Here is a 16,812-nt window from a genome sequence, read left to right on the forward strand (position 1 = left end):
TAATGCAGTAGTAGCATAAATTTATTAGCATCAAAATACGCCTACATTAAATTACAGAGGAATTTGAACAGGGAAAATTCAATTTAGGGACAGACGATTGTTAGAGAATTGTGGATCAATATGGTTGTCATTGTGTAAGATGATTAGATCTTTAGCACCTTGTTTTCCACACACACACACACACACACACACACACACACTCACATTTCACTGATCACATCACATGCTCACAGACACATTCACTGTTGCAGATACACATGTTCTAAACTATTATAGAGCAAAACAGGGCCCGATGGCTTGGGGATAGAAGCTCCTCTTGAGTCTCTCTGTCCTTGCCCGGATGATGTGAAACTTTCTACCGGATTGCAGAAGTTGGAACAGTTTGTTGCCAGGGTGGGACGGGTCCTTCAGTATCTGCGCTGCTCTAGTCCGCGGCAAGAGGGAACCAACAAGCCGAACCAACAACCAGCTAATCTGCTGAAAGAGAAAGGGCAATTCTAATGAATATTAAACTGTCCAAACCTGATGGGGCAGCACTGGAATCAACAGACAGAAAAGAATATGCATGGCACTGTGTTGGTTAAGAAACAGAAAAAAGTAGGCCTTAAAAAGTTTACTGGAATTTGGTGACCCTGAGAACTGGTCTGTCAATGAGAATTTTAATATATCTTGAAATGCTGATTTACTCAGAAAAAACTCCAGATTTCAGGATACTTGGTCAGTTAGTCAACTTTTGAGAGCTATATAACTCATAACCTTTGAGTTATGAAATTATATATCCTTATATAGTATATATTCTTTAAGTTACATTTAAGTTTTTAACTTACTGATGATGAAAAAGCTTTTTCTTCAGTGGCTTCCATAGAAGATAGAATGAAGAAGAAGAAGAAGAAGAAGAAGAAGAAGAAGAAGAAAACTATACAGTGCACATAAAAGAAGTTTCAGAAGCTTTTAGTAATGACTTTCACGTATTAACACATTCCTTACGTTCACACAAGGGATTATAAACAAAACAATGTCAGACAAGCAAAAACAAGCAAAAACAAAACAAATAGGCGGGGGAAAAAACTATGCGTGTGACTAATAAATCCAGAAGATGGCAGTAATATAGCGCCACCTCTGTGAGCTGCTTGAGAACGTCAAAGAAGAAGAAGAGGCGGAACACCTCTCAACACATTTCCGCCAATAACAAACCTGCTAGCTTGTAGCAACTTGAACTGTATTGTTTGTGCTTTTTTCCCCCAAGTGTCTGCAAAAAAATTTCTAGGCAGCGGTTGTTTGGAAGTTGGTTAATTAGAAGACGTGTTTCCTGGAATTACGCAAATGCTACCATTAACTGTTTAAACCGTCGGTCATAAACGTGAATCAGCAAATAAATGGTTGCGACTGGTGTTAGCTGACAGGCTAACGTGCTGCTCGGTGACATGCTCTTTTTAGCAGGTCGTTGGACGTTCGCATATTAATTAACATGTCCTGAAACGCGTCAGGATCATCGCGCTGCAGACGGAGAGGGGGTTTAACAGTCAGAGTGTGACCTAGAAAAATACAGATACCGGACCTTTTCAGACGATTCATGTTGTTTCCAGACCGGGAAGCGTTACCTTCCCAAGGTTTCCACCAGGTGAGTCAAAATAAATAGCTGTAAAACGGAGGTGGAAATTGACCCAACCTGAATATGAACAGTCATAGAGATTTGTTGTAGTAATATATAATCTATGCGTACTTGGTTTAGGTCATATGAGGTCATAAATGTATTCTTTCTAAGTTTAGCGCATAGGTTTATTTCACTCCAAAGACATCTGGGTTATTTTATCTAGGCTTCTTGGGACGTTTTAACCAGGTTTTGTTTATTAGAAAGCTTGAAGAAGTGTATGTCCCAATTTAGAGATCATTTCCTGTCTTGTGTCTAAATAAGATACAAGACAGGACAAAACATAACAAAACAATTACTTCTTCTTCTGGGTGCTCATCTTCCATCTCACCCCATTGCTGGCATTCACGTCTGTAACATCAACCCTTTGTATCGCTAATCCTGTCTATTTTTTTCAATCTCACTTAAAATCTTAGCATCTTCAGTTCTGCCACCTCCAGCTTGGCCTTCTGTCTTTTTGTTAGAACCACCATCTTTGAAAAATACATCATAGCAAGTCTCAATACCTGTGAACCTATCCTTCTCACCCCTGATACTCCATCCACTCCACCCTGTCTGCACACTATTCTTCCTATTGCACTTTTAATTAAAGAAAAAAAACAAGCAGGTTGTATTGGAAAGTGTTGGACTATGTAGAACCACAATAGAGGGGTGTGGCACACTGCCTAAATGTCAAGTGTAGGTGTTTTATACTGCTGAGATGTGGTAGTTGCAAAAGCCATAGCATAATGTCCATGTTAAGGATAATAGTAGCCCCAGATCATGCCAGAAATAGACCCTTCTTGGGTTCTTCTAATCTCCTCACTGTAGGGGGTAGGTTCAGGTTGTTCCTTTAATGTGTCAGGGGCCTACATGTTTCCTAACAAAAATAAACAAACAACAAAATATATAGACAGCTAACATTCCTGTCTGGCTCCGTTTTTCTTATGGTTTATCTCACTCTGCAGATTTGCAAAATGAAGATGTTCTCTGTGGCACACAAGACTGTCTTCGTAGTGGATCACTGTCCCTACATGGCAGAGTCCAGTCGTCAGCAGGTGGAGTGTGATGTGCTGACAAAGAGCCGAGCTCAAGGGGTCATTCCTTTGGCCCCAGTGTCAAAGTCTCTGTGGACATGTGCTGTGGAGTGCTCCATGGAGTACTGCCGGATCCTTTATGATGTTTATCCAAAGGACAAACTGGTTAGTGTCTGTTTTTTATTGTTTGTCCATCTAAGTGATATAATTATGAGACTGGGCATGCTGGATGTCCACCTTTTGATGTCATCCGTGCCACTGACATTTTCTGCCTCTTTATTTTCCAGGTTAATTACATTGTGAGTGATTCAGAGTTTCACATACTGAATAGCTGGAGGAGGGAAGATCAGAGCACTCACGAGGTAATCCACTGCACATTTAAACGGAATAAGCTGCCTGAATTGAATTAGTTGCAGTATCTAACATCAACTTTGTCACAATTTAGAGACATTTCCTTTGAACTCAGTGTCTCCCATCTTTCGTCACAGCTCATGTCAGCTCTGGCAGCTGTTGGGCCACCAAACCCTCGCGAGGACCCGGAGTGCTGCAGCATCTTGCATGGCCTGGTAGCTGCAGTGGAGTCATTATGTAAGATCACAGAGCTGCAGCATGAGAAGCGTATCGCTCTGATGGACACAGCTGACAGAGTTGCTAACAGAGGCCGTATTATCTGCCTAACTAATGCTAAAAGGTAAACAGAGGCCACGTGTTCAGTGCTTCAGCTCTTTATTTTGTTTGAGTCATAAGAATAACTTATACAACTGTATCACTGAAAACCTTGCGCAATGTGAGTTAAAGCCATAATAAAACTCTCATCTATACTTGAATGAAGGTTACCACACAGCTAATACAGTGATGGAAAGCCCATAACAGTCAGCTAGAAAAACAGTCTTTTACACGCGGGACACTAAAACATATTGGCTTCACTTATCTGCTGAAGAAGCATGTTTTACCAAATGTGCAAGACATGTTGCACTTCTGGCAAAAAGCATTGTCTGCATCAACTCTAGTGAGGTGTAACCAGGCTTTCTAAACACTTATTTTTTATTTATTTTTTGTTTCCTCATTGTCGCTAAGAGAAGAGTATGTGCTCTTCTGTCACAGGCTCAGAGAGAGAGAGAGGTTTGAATGCATCAAAACAGATGCTGAACAGTTTCTGAACTACCCTAAATCTTTTTTTTTCAAACCAGTTTTGTCAGGTAATATTTATTTAATTTTTTTAATGATAAGAATGTATCAACGGAAGAATTTTGTTTATAAAAATGGAAACTGCATTGCTTTCTCTCTGAGGTAACATAAAGTAACAAGAGTCAGTCTTAGAACCTGCATGTTCAAAAGCTGTCAGATGGATTGGAAGGAGTGCATGTCTGAGGGGGGCTTACATCGAAAATGGGTCCTTTGTCAGCAGATTTACAAACACATGGGCCTCTTTGCAGCCATGTACTCTTGTTACACTTGTCATTTTACTTGTCCATAAATGTCCATAAATTCCTGCTCTTTTTGTTTTTTGTCGTGCAGCGACACACATGTGCGCATGCTGGAAGACTGCATTCAGGAAACTATTATAGAGCAAAACAAGCTGGCAGCAGGCTCAGACAGGTCAGTACGCAGCAAAGAAAGACTTGTCCAGGTGATCCTGACTTGGTTATAAAAAGTGAAACTCTGGTATTGCTTGTAATATTAAAACTCATTGTTGTGGGTTTTAGGCTCATGGCCATCCAGCAGTGTGAGCTGGTTCTAGTTCACATCTACCCACAGGGTGAGGACACACTGGTGTCTGACCGGCCCAAGAAAGAGGTGGGTGAAAAGCTCGACAGTCAACGTTTAATTAAAATCAATCACAATAGAAAGTGAAGACGTGTTAACACTGGATTTCACCCAAACCCCATTTAATCTATCACAATCCAGCTTTTCACTGTGTCCCTCTCTTTGTGTCTCAGATCTCTCCTCTGCTCACCAGTGAGGTGCACAGTGTTCGAGCTGGGAGGCACCTGGCCACCAAACTCAACATTTTGGTCCAGCAGCACTTTGACTTGGCCTCCACCACCATAACGAACATCCCCATGAAGGTAAAGGCCATCTTCGTCCTGCCTTTTATCTGCTCTTGCACATCTTTTGCCAAAATGTTGATTAAAATAACATGTTTGTCTTTCCATTCTGCTAGTATAGAAATCTTTTTTTAGAATACAGTGCACTTCTCACTTTTTTTTTTTTTTTTTTTTTTATTGGACTGATTGGTTTTATTATTTTTTTATCCTCTTTTCTCACTCATATCCACATTTTGTTTCTTTGCTTGCTTATAAAGTGTGAACCCTTGCTTCACTAAAATAACCCAATGCACTCTAGTCGCATCTTTTGTTTGATCTCATCTGCATGTCGATGTGACTGTGAACCTGCTGCTGGTTTCATGCTGTATTTTCTGTTTTGCTAGCCCACATTAAATGTTTGCGAACAGGTTAGTACTCTGATCACACACACATCAAACTGAGGAAGGGGGCAGAGTTTGCATCATGTAGTGTGTATATTTTGAGCGTTAGGGTCATGAATTTATCCTGATGTGTCAGTTGGATCAAGTAAAGGACGGGCAACTCTGGTCTCATGTGGACTTACAAAGTTCAAATGTAGTTTTAAAGGGATTTGATTTGTGGGGAAATCTTTTTGGTCTGATTGTAGAGATTATTTTTATGACAAAAACTAAAAGAAAACTTCAGAATTTGTTGCATTCAAGTGTTCATAAGTGGAAACATCTGTGACCAGCGTTGCCTCTTCTGATTTATTAAATTCTGTCAATGTGTAGATGCCCTAAAAGTTTATCAGACTTCCCCTGCTCTCTATCCACCCCTTGAAAACGGTCTCTCTTCCCGAGATCTTCCATTTAGTGTCTCAGTGTGTTCCATTGTGCTTTCTTTTTTTTCTTTTTTTTTTTGTAACTAGTTTTTGAGCGCATCTATCCCCTCAATCTGGATTCCAGCTTTTCCAGCTATCCATGTACTGACTTTTTTTTTCAAATTGATAGTAGTGTTGCCCATATTCAGAAGTAAACAAGTCCTATTATCAAAACAAACCTTTTAAACACATCAAAGCATGTTTAAACTGAATAATAATTTCTGCTTTAAAATTTGGGTCATTGAATGAACCAACGTTTTTCCTTTTACTTTGTTTATCGTTTTGCCCTTTGGGACATGAAATCAGCAGTGTTGATGTGTGTTTGTGCATTTGTGTGAGTTTGAACCTTTTAGGAGCTGACTTCACGCTGACCTTTGTTTGTTAATGTCTCTGTGGGTGGACAGGAAGAGCAGCATGCCAACACATCGGCTAATTATGACGTTGAGCTCTTGCATCACCGAGACGCCCACCTCGAGTTCTTTAAAAGTGGTGAGTGCCCACGTTACAGGTCTGCCTAGCTCTAAATGAGCCAGTTAAACAGGTCAGGAGGTTGAAACTGTTGTTTTCCCATTGTAAGAAATGCTGTTGAAACCTCCAAACCCTGCTACACAAAGTAGAGTATTTCAGAAATCTTGCAAGAATTAGGTGGAGCGTGTGCGTCCTAGCTTTAGTTGGGAGGCGAGGTACAAGCTGGACAGCTCAATGGGCTCCTTGTTGGTGTTTTGAGTTCTTAATCTTCGAAATAAATAAAATATGTCAATGTTGTGTTTGTGTTGTGTAGGAGACTTACACATGGCGGGGACCAGCACTAGAGAAAATGGACTCAAGGAGACGGTTACGTTAAAATGGTGTACTCCACGAACAAACAGCATAGGTGGGAAAAATTGCAACAAAGAATAACCTCACTCATTCTTCATTTAAAATGTTTTGCAACACCATCCATTGTTTTTTTTTTTTTTTTTTAAATCTCATAAACCTATAAGTTATGTACAAAAGTACACAGAAAAAATACCACGTTTAAACTGAGACATGGTACTGTCTCTTCAAATGAATTCGCTCATTTTCAATTTGATGGCAGCAACACGTCAGTGATACTTAAAAGAACAAGCTGTTTTACAGCTATTTATTTTAACTGACTAACAGGTCAATTTTCAGAAAAATTGTAAAAACCTCCACAGTACGTAAGAACAAAAACATTCCGAAAATGTGGAGAAATCTCTGTGCACAAGAGACGAGGCCCTCAGGAACGCCACTGGTTATCAGCCTTAGGCCACGGTTTCTTGAGTTAGAATATTTATCCTCAAGTCTAATTTAAGCAGCGACATTTGTTCAGTTTATAGTTTTAATGTATTTGTTCTGTTAATTTGCAGGCTAGGTATACACAGTATATTGGCAAATATTGGGATTGTGGGCTGATATTAGCATTTAGGCAAATAAAAAGGCTTTTAGTGATGACAGTGGCTGGTCCTAATATGTTGTCTCAGTGATTTAGAGCTGGAGAAATCAATAAGAACAGAACCATAAGAAACAAAGAAAAACAGAACAGTATCTGACCAGAATTGTACAACCTATGCATCTCTGTTACAGTGTCCTTCTGGGATCTTGTTATAAAATAACAATAATGGTTGTAATAGACAAATAGTTACCATCTAGGGTAAAAAAATGAGTCATCAGTGAAGGAGGCATTGTTCATGTTTTATGTTGTAATTAATGGTGATCAAAAGATCAGTTTTTTTTCCACTTCAGAGCTACATTACTGCACAGGAGCCTATCGCATCTCCCCCACAGATGTCAACAGTCGTCCCTCGTCATGCTTGACCAATTTTCTCCTTAATGGTAAACTGGATTCATCACAATTTGTTTATTTTTTGTGTTGAAGTCCTATTTTTTGACTGTTCCTGCAAACCGCTGATTATTCCTGTTGATGTGCCGATAACAGGTCGGTCCGTGTTGCTGGAGCAACCGAGGAAGTCGGGTTCAAAGGTAATCAGCCACATGCTCAGTAGCCACGGAGGCGAGATTTTCCTGCACGTGCTCAACAGCAACCGCTCTACCCTAGAGGACCCGCCCTCCATCAGCGAGGGCTGCGGAGGCCGTGTGACAGACTACCGCATCACTGTATGTACAGCTCCCATCAGCTGTTCAGAAATATTCAGCAAAGTTGATCTGATGCTAAATGTTTTTTGTTTTTTTACATTTTTTCATCAGGATTTTGGTGAATTTATGAGGGAGAACCGGCTCACTCCTGTGTCAGAATCTTCCCACGATCCCTCAGGGAAGCTGCCAGCTGAGAGGGCCAAAGCTCAGCTGGAGCGCCACACTCGATACTGGCCAATGATCATCTCCCAGACGACCATCTTCAACATGCAGGCAGTGAGGCACCATCCAGGAATACTAGTCTTCCTGATTATCAGTGTTCTTTCTTATTTCTACCAAAGATTTGTCTTTTTCCAGTTGGCCCACATCCCCCTTTAGCACACGTCTGTGTTGTTTTTGCTCTATTAGGTGGTTCCTCTGGCTAACCTGATAGTAAAAGAGACTTTGACAGATGAGGATGTTCTCACCTGCCAGAAGACCGTTTACAACCTGGTAGATATGGAGAGAAAGAACGACCCACTCCCCATTTCCACTGTAGGATCTAGAGGCAAAGGCCCCAAGAGGTATTACCTCAGTTTTGATCATTTTACACTCCCCAGTCCTGGCTTACCAGCGGAAATCAGCATTAATATTTCCACATAATTATTATCTCCAGGGATGAGCAGTACCGCATAATGTGGAATGAGCTGGAAACATTAGTGAAGACTCACGCCGGGGCGACTGACAGGCACCAGCGAGTTCTGGATTGCATCATCGCCTGCCGCAGCAAACCTCCAGAGGAGGAGGACCGGAAGAAGAGAGGGAGGAAGAGAGAGGAGAGGGAGGACAGGACAGAGAAAAATGGCAGCAAGGAGACAGACGACAAAAGCTGGCAGGACTCGGAGAGGTCAGTAGTGCCCGAGAACCTTCAGTTTGTTTTAGGAAAAATAATTTCGTCTATCATTTTTCCATGTGGATTCACAGCTTATTTTTATTGAGCTTATTGGATACAACAGAGAAGAAAGAGATAAAAGAACCTAACTTTGTGATGTATGCTCCTCTGTCTCAAAGACTAAAGGGATTGATGGATAAAGATGAGCAGGAGTCGGAGGTCATCAAGGATTCCCCAGATTCCCCAGAGCCGCTCAACAAAAAGCCTCGCTTAACCTCAGAGGAGATTCAGCCTCCAGAAAGAACGAAAGGTACCAACAGTTGACACCTGACCTCCTTTCATAATACCATACAGAAGCGCGGATACATTTTCACTAATTTATTGACATTTTATCACAGTATAAGGCACATTTTTAAAAGAAAATAACACCACACAAACTATTTGTATGTTTTTGATTCGCTGTCTTTGCAGGTCCTGTCTCACTCCTCACTATGTGGAGCAACCGAATCACTGCAGTCAATTCCAGGAAGCACCAAGAGTTTTTTGGAAGAGCCAGTTCTGTGAACAGCAAGTTCGAGTTGTACCAGCACCTCAAAGATGAGAATGGGTGTGTTCAGTCATCTGTGAAAGTGTCATTATGCTGAATGAATACCATTCTTGTTAGTGCGGTTTGTGTTCATGCTCAGGATGTAAAAAAACTTGACATTGTCCTTGCTTACAGGATGGATGTTCATGAAAATGGGAAGGCCACCAGATGATGTTTCCACAGCTCCAGCTCAGCCTTTCTGCAGATGAGATTTTGGACCACAGTGATTTTAAGACTGCCCAAAAAAGGACATCAAATTAAAAGAGATGGTGAACTCTTAACAAGGAATTTCTAATTTTTTTACTCCTAATTTTGTAGTTATGCTGTTCACATGTTGCGTAACACAATAAAAACTGCCAGTAGAGAATGTTGCTGTTGGCTTTTGCACAAATCATGCTCAGTTTTATCTTGTCATTACTTCATTTGTCTATAGAGTATTTTGTTTTTCATTGAGGAAAGATGTCTGCAGTGTTCAGTGTAAGAATCTAAGTAGGAATTCATAAATGTGTGTAACCGTCTGTAAAAGCCAAAATCAGAATAGAATTTGGCCATCTCATTTCTAGGTCATCTCCTTCAAAAAGCTCTGGAAAATAATTTTAGATTTCTCTCTGGAAATCAGGCTCTGACCACTTACACTTTGCCAGAATACCGAACCGGCGACTTGAATTTAAACCAGAGGAAGAGCAGGAAAGTCAAAATGAGAAAAATCCTAAAAGAAGAATGGGTCCTGGGAGTGTTTTAGCTGTTGGATTTGCGCTTAAAAAAACCCCCCATTCATTCGAAACAACCTGCACATAAAGACTGCCAGGCATTAGGAAAAAGTGGAAGACCACATAGAGGATTCACACAGAGGGATGGTGTCACAGATATGGTGACATTATCGGTTTAAAGAGGTTATTTAAGTGTTGATTCATGAATCACTGATCTTTTGTGATGGGGAGCATTCATTCTCTGAATTCATGGATTTATTTGTGGAACTCATTGCAAACCACACAGTCTTTTTGATTAGTGTGGTTAGTCTGATTTGGCCCATTTCTCACAGGCTGTAATATCATAGAAATGAACTTTTAAAGAATCTAGGTTATTTATGCAGCAGTAATGTGGTGCAGATCCAAGATCAGAAGTGGCAAGTTGCTCAGGCCATGTCTGTCTTGGGCCACAAGGAAGAGATCCTGAGGTGCAACTTGGAGGTCCACTTTTAGAGAAGCGCTATGTATCACCAAACCATACAAAACTAGCCAGGCAGCCACAGAGCATCCACCTTATCTACTTTTGGATCCAAAAAGGTTTCGGGGGGATTGTGAAGTGAAAGGGGAAAAAGTGGTGGAACCGACTGCAATGCTGTCAGTGGGAGCGTACGAGATTATGTTCTAGGTTTCATTAAACACAGAAAATAATATTTATGTGAATATGAAAATCTCTGTGGAGAACATGAATATTTAATGGCCGTTTCAAAAGGCATGAGAAAGTGGGCATGTTTGGGTTTTGGACTGCTGTTGGACTAAAACTATCGAGGGGGAAAAAAAATCTGTCATTTTAAGCCTCAACAGTTGCACTGACACATGTCTTATATTTACTACAGCAGCATTTGTTCTTCATGTCGGAAAACTGAGACATCTCAGGCATGATTGGATAGTTAAACTTCTTTACACTGACGGAAAAAAGAGTTTCACCGGACCAGCCGGTTGAAGACCAAAGAGGCTGCACGAGTTTGACGTCTCTCCTCTGAGACTCAAGCCATTTAAAGGAGGTTTGATGAAGAAATGCTAATTGGCAAGACATATATTACAGTAATAGTGACCTGAAGGTGAACGCGCGCAAAGCTACTGGTCCGGACGGGATTCCCGGCCGCGTCCTCAAGTCATGCGCGGCTCAGCTGGCTGGAGTGTTCACACACATCTTCAACCTTTCCCTCTCTCTGTCTGTAGTCCCAGCCTGCTTCAAAATGGCCACCATCGTCCCTGTACCCAAATCCTCCACCATCTCCTCATTGAACGACTGGCGACCTGTAGCCCTGACCCCCATCGTAAGCAAATGCTTCGAGAAGCTGGTCAGGGACTTCATCTGCTCTGCACTACCCGACTCACTGGACCCTCTACAGTTTGCATACCGCCACAACAGGTCCACTGATGATGCCATAGCCCTGACACTACACACTGCCCTGTCACACCTGGAGAAGAGAGACACGTATGTGAGGATGCTGTTTGTAGATTACAGCTCAGCATTCAATACCATCGTTCCCTCGAAGCTGGACAGGAAACTGCAGGATCTAGGACTGAGCAGCTCCCTCTGCAGCTGGATCCTTAGCTTCCTGTCTGACAGACGCCAGGTGGTCAGACTGGGCAGCATCACCTCATCCCCCATCACACTGAACACTGGTGCTCCACAGGGGTGTGTACTGAGCCCTCTCCTGTACTCACTCTACACCTACGACTGCACAGCCACTAACAGCTCCAACATCATTGTGAAGTTTGCGGACGACACTACAGTGGTGGGTCTTATCACCAACGGTGATGAGACGGCTTACAGGGAGGAGGTCAGCGCCCTGACCCACTGGTGTCAAGACAACCATCTCACCCTCAACGTCGCAAAGACAAAGGAGTTGACAGTGGACTTCCGGAGGTGCAGAGAAGTACACACCCCCATCACCATCAACGGCGCTGCTGTGGAGAGAGTGAGCAGCTTCCGGTTCCTTGGAGTACATCTGGCTGAGGATCTTACGTGGTCAGTACACACAAACAAAACAGTGAAGAAGGCGCAGCAGCGCCTCTTCTTTCTCAGGAGACTGAAAAGATTCGGCATGAGCCCCCGCATCCTCAGGACCTTCTATCACTGTGCCATTGAGAGCATCCTCACTGGATGCATCACCACCTGGTATGGCAACAGCACCGCCTACAACTGCAAAGCTCTCCAGAGAGTAGTGCGGTGCTCTGAACGGATAATTGGAGGTGAGCTTCCCTCCCTCCAAGACATCTACAGGAAGCGCTGCCTGAGGAAAGCGGGGAGGATCATCAAGGACTCCAGTCACCCCAGCCATAAACTGTTCAGACTGCTTCCATCAGGAAGGAGGTTCTGCAGCATCCGGTCCCGTACCAGCAGACTGAGAGACAGCTTCTTCCACCAGGCCATCAGACTGCTGAACACGTCATAGACACCTCAGCTTCACTACTGGAACTTTAACATTATGCACTCCATACTGTATATAAATGCCACTTGTTTTGCACATATTCAACTCTGTATATTTTATATATTTTATTATTATTATTATTATTTTATTTTTTTTACTATTTAATTTGTAAAAATGTGTATACACACACACACACACACACACACGTAGGAAAATATTTAGTATACACATCCAGAAATGCATACACTATTATATATTGTACATATATTTATTAGTTTCAGGTTGGCCATTCTTGTATTTTGCTCGTTTGTGTTGTTGTGTTTGCACATCTCTGTTGCTTGTGGGGCTCGCACACAAGAATTTCACTCGCATGTGCTGTGCCAGTGTGCCTGCACATGTGATGTGACAATAAAAGTGATTTGATTTGATTTGAAGCCCTGAATTTAACGTCTGTGTGCAACAACAGAGATGATAGTATTTGAGAGGGGCTACAGTTAATACCACATTTGGAACAGCAGATGTCTCAGGCTGTTCACTGAAAACGCCAGGCTCTGGGGGTAAGTTGGTTTAATTGTCCTCTATCAGGCCTTCCACTCTGTACATGGCTGATTTTGAGATTAAAGGCTCCAGCTCAGTTTGTCTAGACACGTTCAGCTGATCTAATAATGTGGGCAACGACGCATCCCGAACATCAAATCCTGATTTGTCCCAGATGAAACTGAGGATACATTATGAATTGTATCAGAGTGCTCATCTGGCAACAGCTGAGTAGGTGGTACATTGTTTTATGATGACAGTGCCTGTTATCCTATTTTGAAAGTAGATGAGAAGCAGACAGGGTCTGTGAAGGGTGGATTTGGCAGTGTTTTAGTCTTTGGAGAGAAAATGCAACACTTCAGCTCAGCCCCCTACAAACAGAAAGAGTGTAATATTATATTTAACCCTGGAATTTAGACTTTATAGAGTCAATGTTTTTACATAAATTAACACAGAGAAATTGCTTTTAATTCATCTCGTACACCTTGAGTGATTTTTGGAGCGTTCCAGCTGTTTGCTATTTCATCAACTGCTCTCATTTTTTCTTTGGAAAAAAACGAAAAAAAATTAGCTCAACTTATTCCAACATGATCGTACTGTTCATTCACTATTACAGGTTTCACAGCATAGGTTAACTATCATTTTATAACTATTTATTTTATTATAAATCAACATTGAGAAAGACTGCCATCTGTTATTCACCAACAAAATGTTTGCTGGGAAGTGTTGGAAGATATTTTGTCACTCCTTTATTTTTCTTTCCCCCTGGCAAACATTTCAATGTTGAATAACTGTAGGCTGTTGGTCTGCTGACATTACCACAACGTCGGTTCAAGGTGGTCATCCACCCATCCATCCATCAAAATTCCCTAACTCTCATGCTGCCATTATAATTACTAGAATAACAACTCAGAGGTGCAATCATAGCTTAAAAAGTGACTGTGTTAGTGTGGTGTTGTAATCAATCTTTATGTGATTCTCAATAAAAAGGCAAGACTCTTAACACAGTGATCTGTTTTCCACGTGTCCTATGCTTGTCGTATTTTTCTGACTACATTAGGCCACATATGTCCCTCCATTCATTCATCCACTGAGCTCCATTCAGCTGTGGGCTCTCTTTCAAACAAGGTCAAGTCATTACAACATATGATCTGAATGACTAAGAACCCGGAACAATCCTACATAGTCATATAGATGTCAACAGCAGCACACTTACCACGTGATTGGCTCTCTGAGTCAGTGTGGTTTGTTCTGTAAGATTCTGTCTAGAGGGGGGTTTCCATCTTATGAGGTCTCGGGGTCAGACAAGTGGTGAGCGGTTCTCCGCTGATCGCCCTCTGTGGCAGCTTGGAAGTAAGAGGTTGAGGTCAGCGGCAGTGAGGGGTGAATACTGTGTGGTCTACAGGATGGAAACAGTGTTGAGAGAGCTTTGGTATTGCAACTTTCCCAGTCATTATATGAGTCTTGGACTTTGAAATTGGAAACTTGAATTCCTGCCTTTTGGGTACATTTAGGTACAAAAAAAAGAAGCAAATATCTTGGGTCTATAGTGTGACTGCAATTTCTTCTGTGCAATAAGCTGGCTGATTAAGAGTTCTTATATTTGCGTGGACAGTGTATGTTGGCTTAGCTAAATCAGACAGTCATTCCTCATCTTAGCAATGAGAAGGCCCCAGAAGCTGAGCAACCCAATCTCCCATGGCATCTTGCTTCTCAGCAAGCTCACCTTGCCTATAAACTCGGGGTTTCTCTAGTTTTAGTAAGTGAAAACAGGGGGACAAAACTGAGGAGCAAATGCAGGCATAATTCAAGAGTCGCAGAATGTCGGCCCAGACGATCCTCTCCCTCTCAAAGCAGGACAAAATGTCTCTATTAGAGACGGAGGCAAAACAAACTTATTTTTATTGACTTTAAATATCTCTGGCAATATTCCAAAGATAAAGTGATGCTACTAAAAAGGATTTTATAATTTCCCACCCTCTTACCATGCTGAGCTCTTCTCAGTCACTCTTTTGTTCAGCATTAGCTGATAAAAGTGGGCAGTGCACTTCTCTCCATTGCAAGACACTTTCATGTGGTATCCCGCAATCCTTTATCAAAGGCAGAGCAGATAGGCTGTTGGTTTATTGACTGAATATCATCTAGTGGGTCAAAGTGTTATTTCCATCAGCCAGTGATAGCTGGAGGTCAAAGGTAAACTTGATGTTTAGCAGTCTGGGAGACCAACACTTCTGGTTTCAAACCTCCTGGTGATCAGTTAATCAATTAACAGCACCTGGCTGCTACTTACCCTCTTAATTCCTGTGGAAGCAGTAAAGGTGTACCTATTAATTATTTATACTGCATTTAACGCCCATCTACTTGAAATTATATCAAGAAATATTAAATATATGGTTGCTTTTTGGTTTGAGTTCTTGCGTAAACAACATTGATCATACAAACTACACTTACCATGGTTATGTTAAGTATGACATGTATTTGTGTGTCTGTCTTTATGTAATGGTCGTGTAGCCCAGTTTCTGGAAATAAGCAGAATGCGTAGGAGGTGCCAGGTGCTGTCAGGTGTCAATTTCACACCAAATTTCACACCCTGCTCAACATTTTCTAAAGACCACACAGGTAAATAAAAATAAACAGTCTTATAAATCTGTAAGCCAGGGCCGGCCCGTGGCATAGGCCGTATAGGCAAATGCTAAGGGCGCCGTCCATCAGGGGGCGCTACGCCAGTGCCACAAATGTTGAAAAAAAAAAAAAAAGTTGGTACTATTATTTCTAAATACAAAAAATAATCCCACGTTAATTAAAATGCAAAGTAAAGCTTATTTAATAGAAATATTATTTGTTACAACATTACACTACACTGCTGATGTAGGGGGGCGCCACCTAAAATCTTGCCTAGGGCGCCAGATTGGTTAGGGCCGTTTCTGCTGTAAGCAAAACAGTTCCTTCCAATATTTTTCATGAAAACATCATTTCTTTCAACTCCTAATAAAATCCTTTTTGGAGTTCATGGCTGCGACTGTATATTCCACTGGCTAAAGATGAGACGAATCTGTCTTGTGTGGATGCTTCACCACATTTGAGGCTGTAATATCTTCAAGAATGTGATTTACAAACAGGTGGGTATCAGTTTTTAACATGACCAGTATTTGTGGTATGGTTTGGGGGTTTGGTAATTTTTCATAATGGGCAAATTGAAAAATGTTGCAGCTCTGTTGTGTCAAATCAAGAGTCTTCATATGCATTGCTGCTACAGCTTCTATATCTATTCCCAATGTCACCCATAAACATCCATAAATCTAAATCTAAACTGGATTGTTGTGGTGGTTAAGGTTTCAGTCATCCTGTGTGGACTGATGGGAGCAGGCCTTGCTATGACAAGTTCCGTTCATCTGTTCTGGATCGTCAATGCAGACGTTTTGTATTCAATGAGTCCCCCCCCCCCCCAGGTGATATGTATATTCTTCTTACCCTGCTGGGTGACCCGGTACTGGGCCTGTTGTGGCTTTGTGTTGGGTGTATTGCTAAGAACTCTGGGTGGGGAACCTCTGATAGGCCTACCTTACGTCCTGCCTCTGCCATGGGACAACATCCAGGAGGACGGCCACCAATATCACCTGTTTTCTTTTCGCACTGCCATTATGCTCATCAACACTGGAACTATTTTACTAATATCACAGCTCACTGAGTGGCTGTATGAGAAGAGCTTTCTGAAAACGAATCCTCATACCGACTACAACTTAAACTACACAGCACCAGTCCTGGTGTCTCAGTGTCTCACTGATCCTCTTAAAAGCACTAAAGAAAGGGAAAATTGTTGTGATGCAATTTTCATGGCAGGAAATAAGCACAAGTGGAAAACAGGCCTCTGAAATAAATCATTTGGAGACCTAAGAGTCACATATGTTTCACATTTTTCAAACTGCTAAAATTTATTAATGTTTTTATTATACAGATTAATGTTTCAGAACGACATTTGGTTGTGCATTGTGAATTTCTTTGTGTCTTGTTTTCCTTTGAAAACGTGTTGATGAGACAAAG

General features: G+C 41.6%; 1 protein-coding gene across 1 annotated transcript; it reads left to right on the forward strand.

Moving 5' to 3' along the window:
- The first annotated feature begins 1,193 nt into the window (after positions 1-1,193).
- On the forward strand, positions 1,194-9,489 carry ints13 (integrator complex subunit 13). The gene is made up of 17 exons (XM_085375690.1): positions 1,194-1,621; positions 2,599-2,832; positions 2,955-3,029; positions 3,156-3,358; positions 4,186-4,266; positions 4,374-4,464; positions 4,608-4,736; positions 5,958-6,042; positions 6,335-6,427; positions 7,300-7,389; positions 7,493-7,671; positions 7,762-7,926; positions 8,059-8,213; positions 8,306-8,536; positions 8,701-8,831; positions 8,993-9,128; positions 9,243-9,489. Exons 1-17 carry the CDS (start codon positions 1,574-1,576, stop codon positions 9,277-9,279), a joined length of 2,163 nt encoding a protein of 720 aa, XP_085231816.1. The 5' UTR covers positions 1,194-1,573; the 3' UTR covers positions 9,280-9,489.
- The last annotated feature ends 7,323 nt before the right edge of the window (positions 9,490-16,812 follow it).

Source organism: Diplotaxodon limnothrissa, linkage group LG17 (genome assembly GCF_057381915.1).
Source record: "Diplotaxodon limnothrissa isolate DT_005_m linkage group LG17, D_limnothrissa_male_GT1.1, whole genome shotgun sequence".
Taxonomy (NCBI): Eukaryota; Metazoa; Chordata; class Actinopteri; order Cichliformes; family Cichlidae; genus Diplotaxodon; species Diplotaxodon limnothrissa.

Excerpts from the sequence above, each read along its gene's own strand:
- ints13 (XM_085375690.1), top strand. The coding sequence starts at position 1,574 with ATGTTGTTTCCAGACCGGGAAGCGTTACCTTCCCAAGGTTTCCACCAG. Across the intron at positions 6,043-6,334 it reads CCTCGAGTTCTTTAAAAGTG|GAGACTTACACATGGCGGGG; the intron begins GTGAGTGCCCAC and ends TGTGTTGTGTAG. Across the intron at positions 7,927-8,058 it reads CCATCTTCAACATGCAGGCA|GTGGTTCCTCTGGCTAACCT; the intron begins GTGAGGCACCAT and ends TTGCTCTATTAG.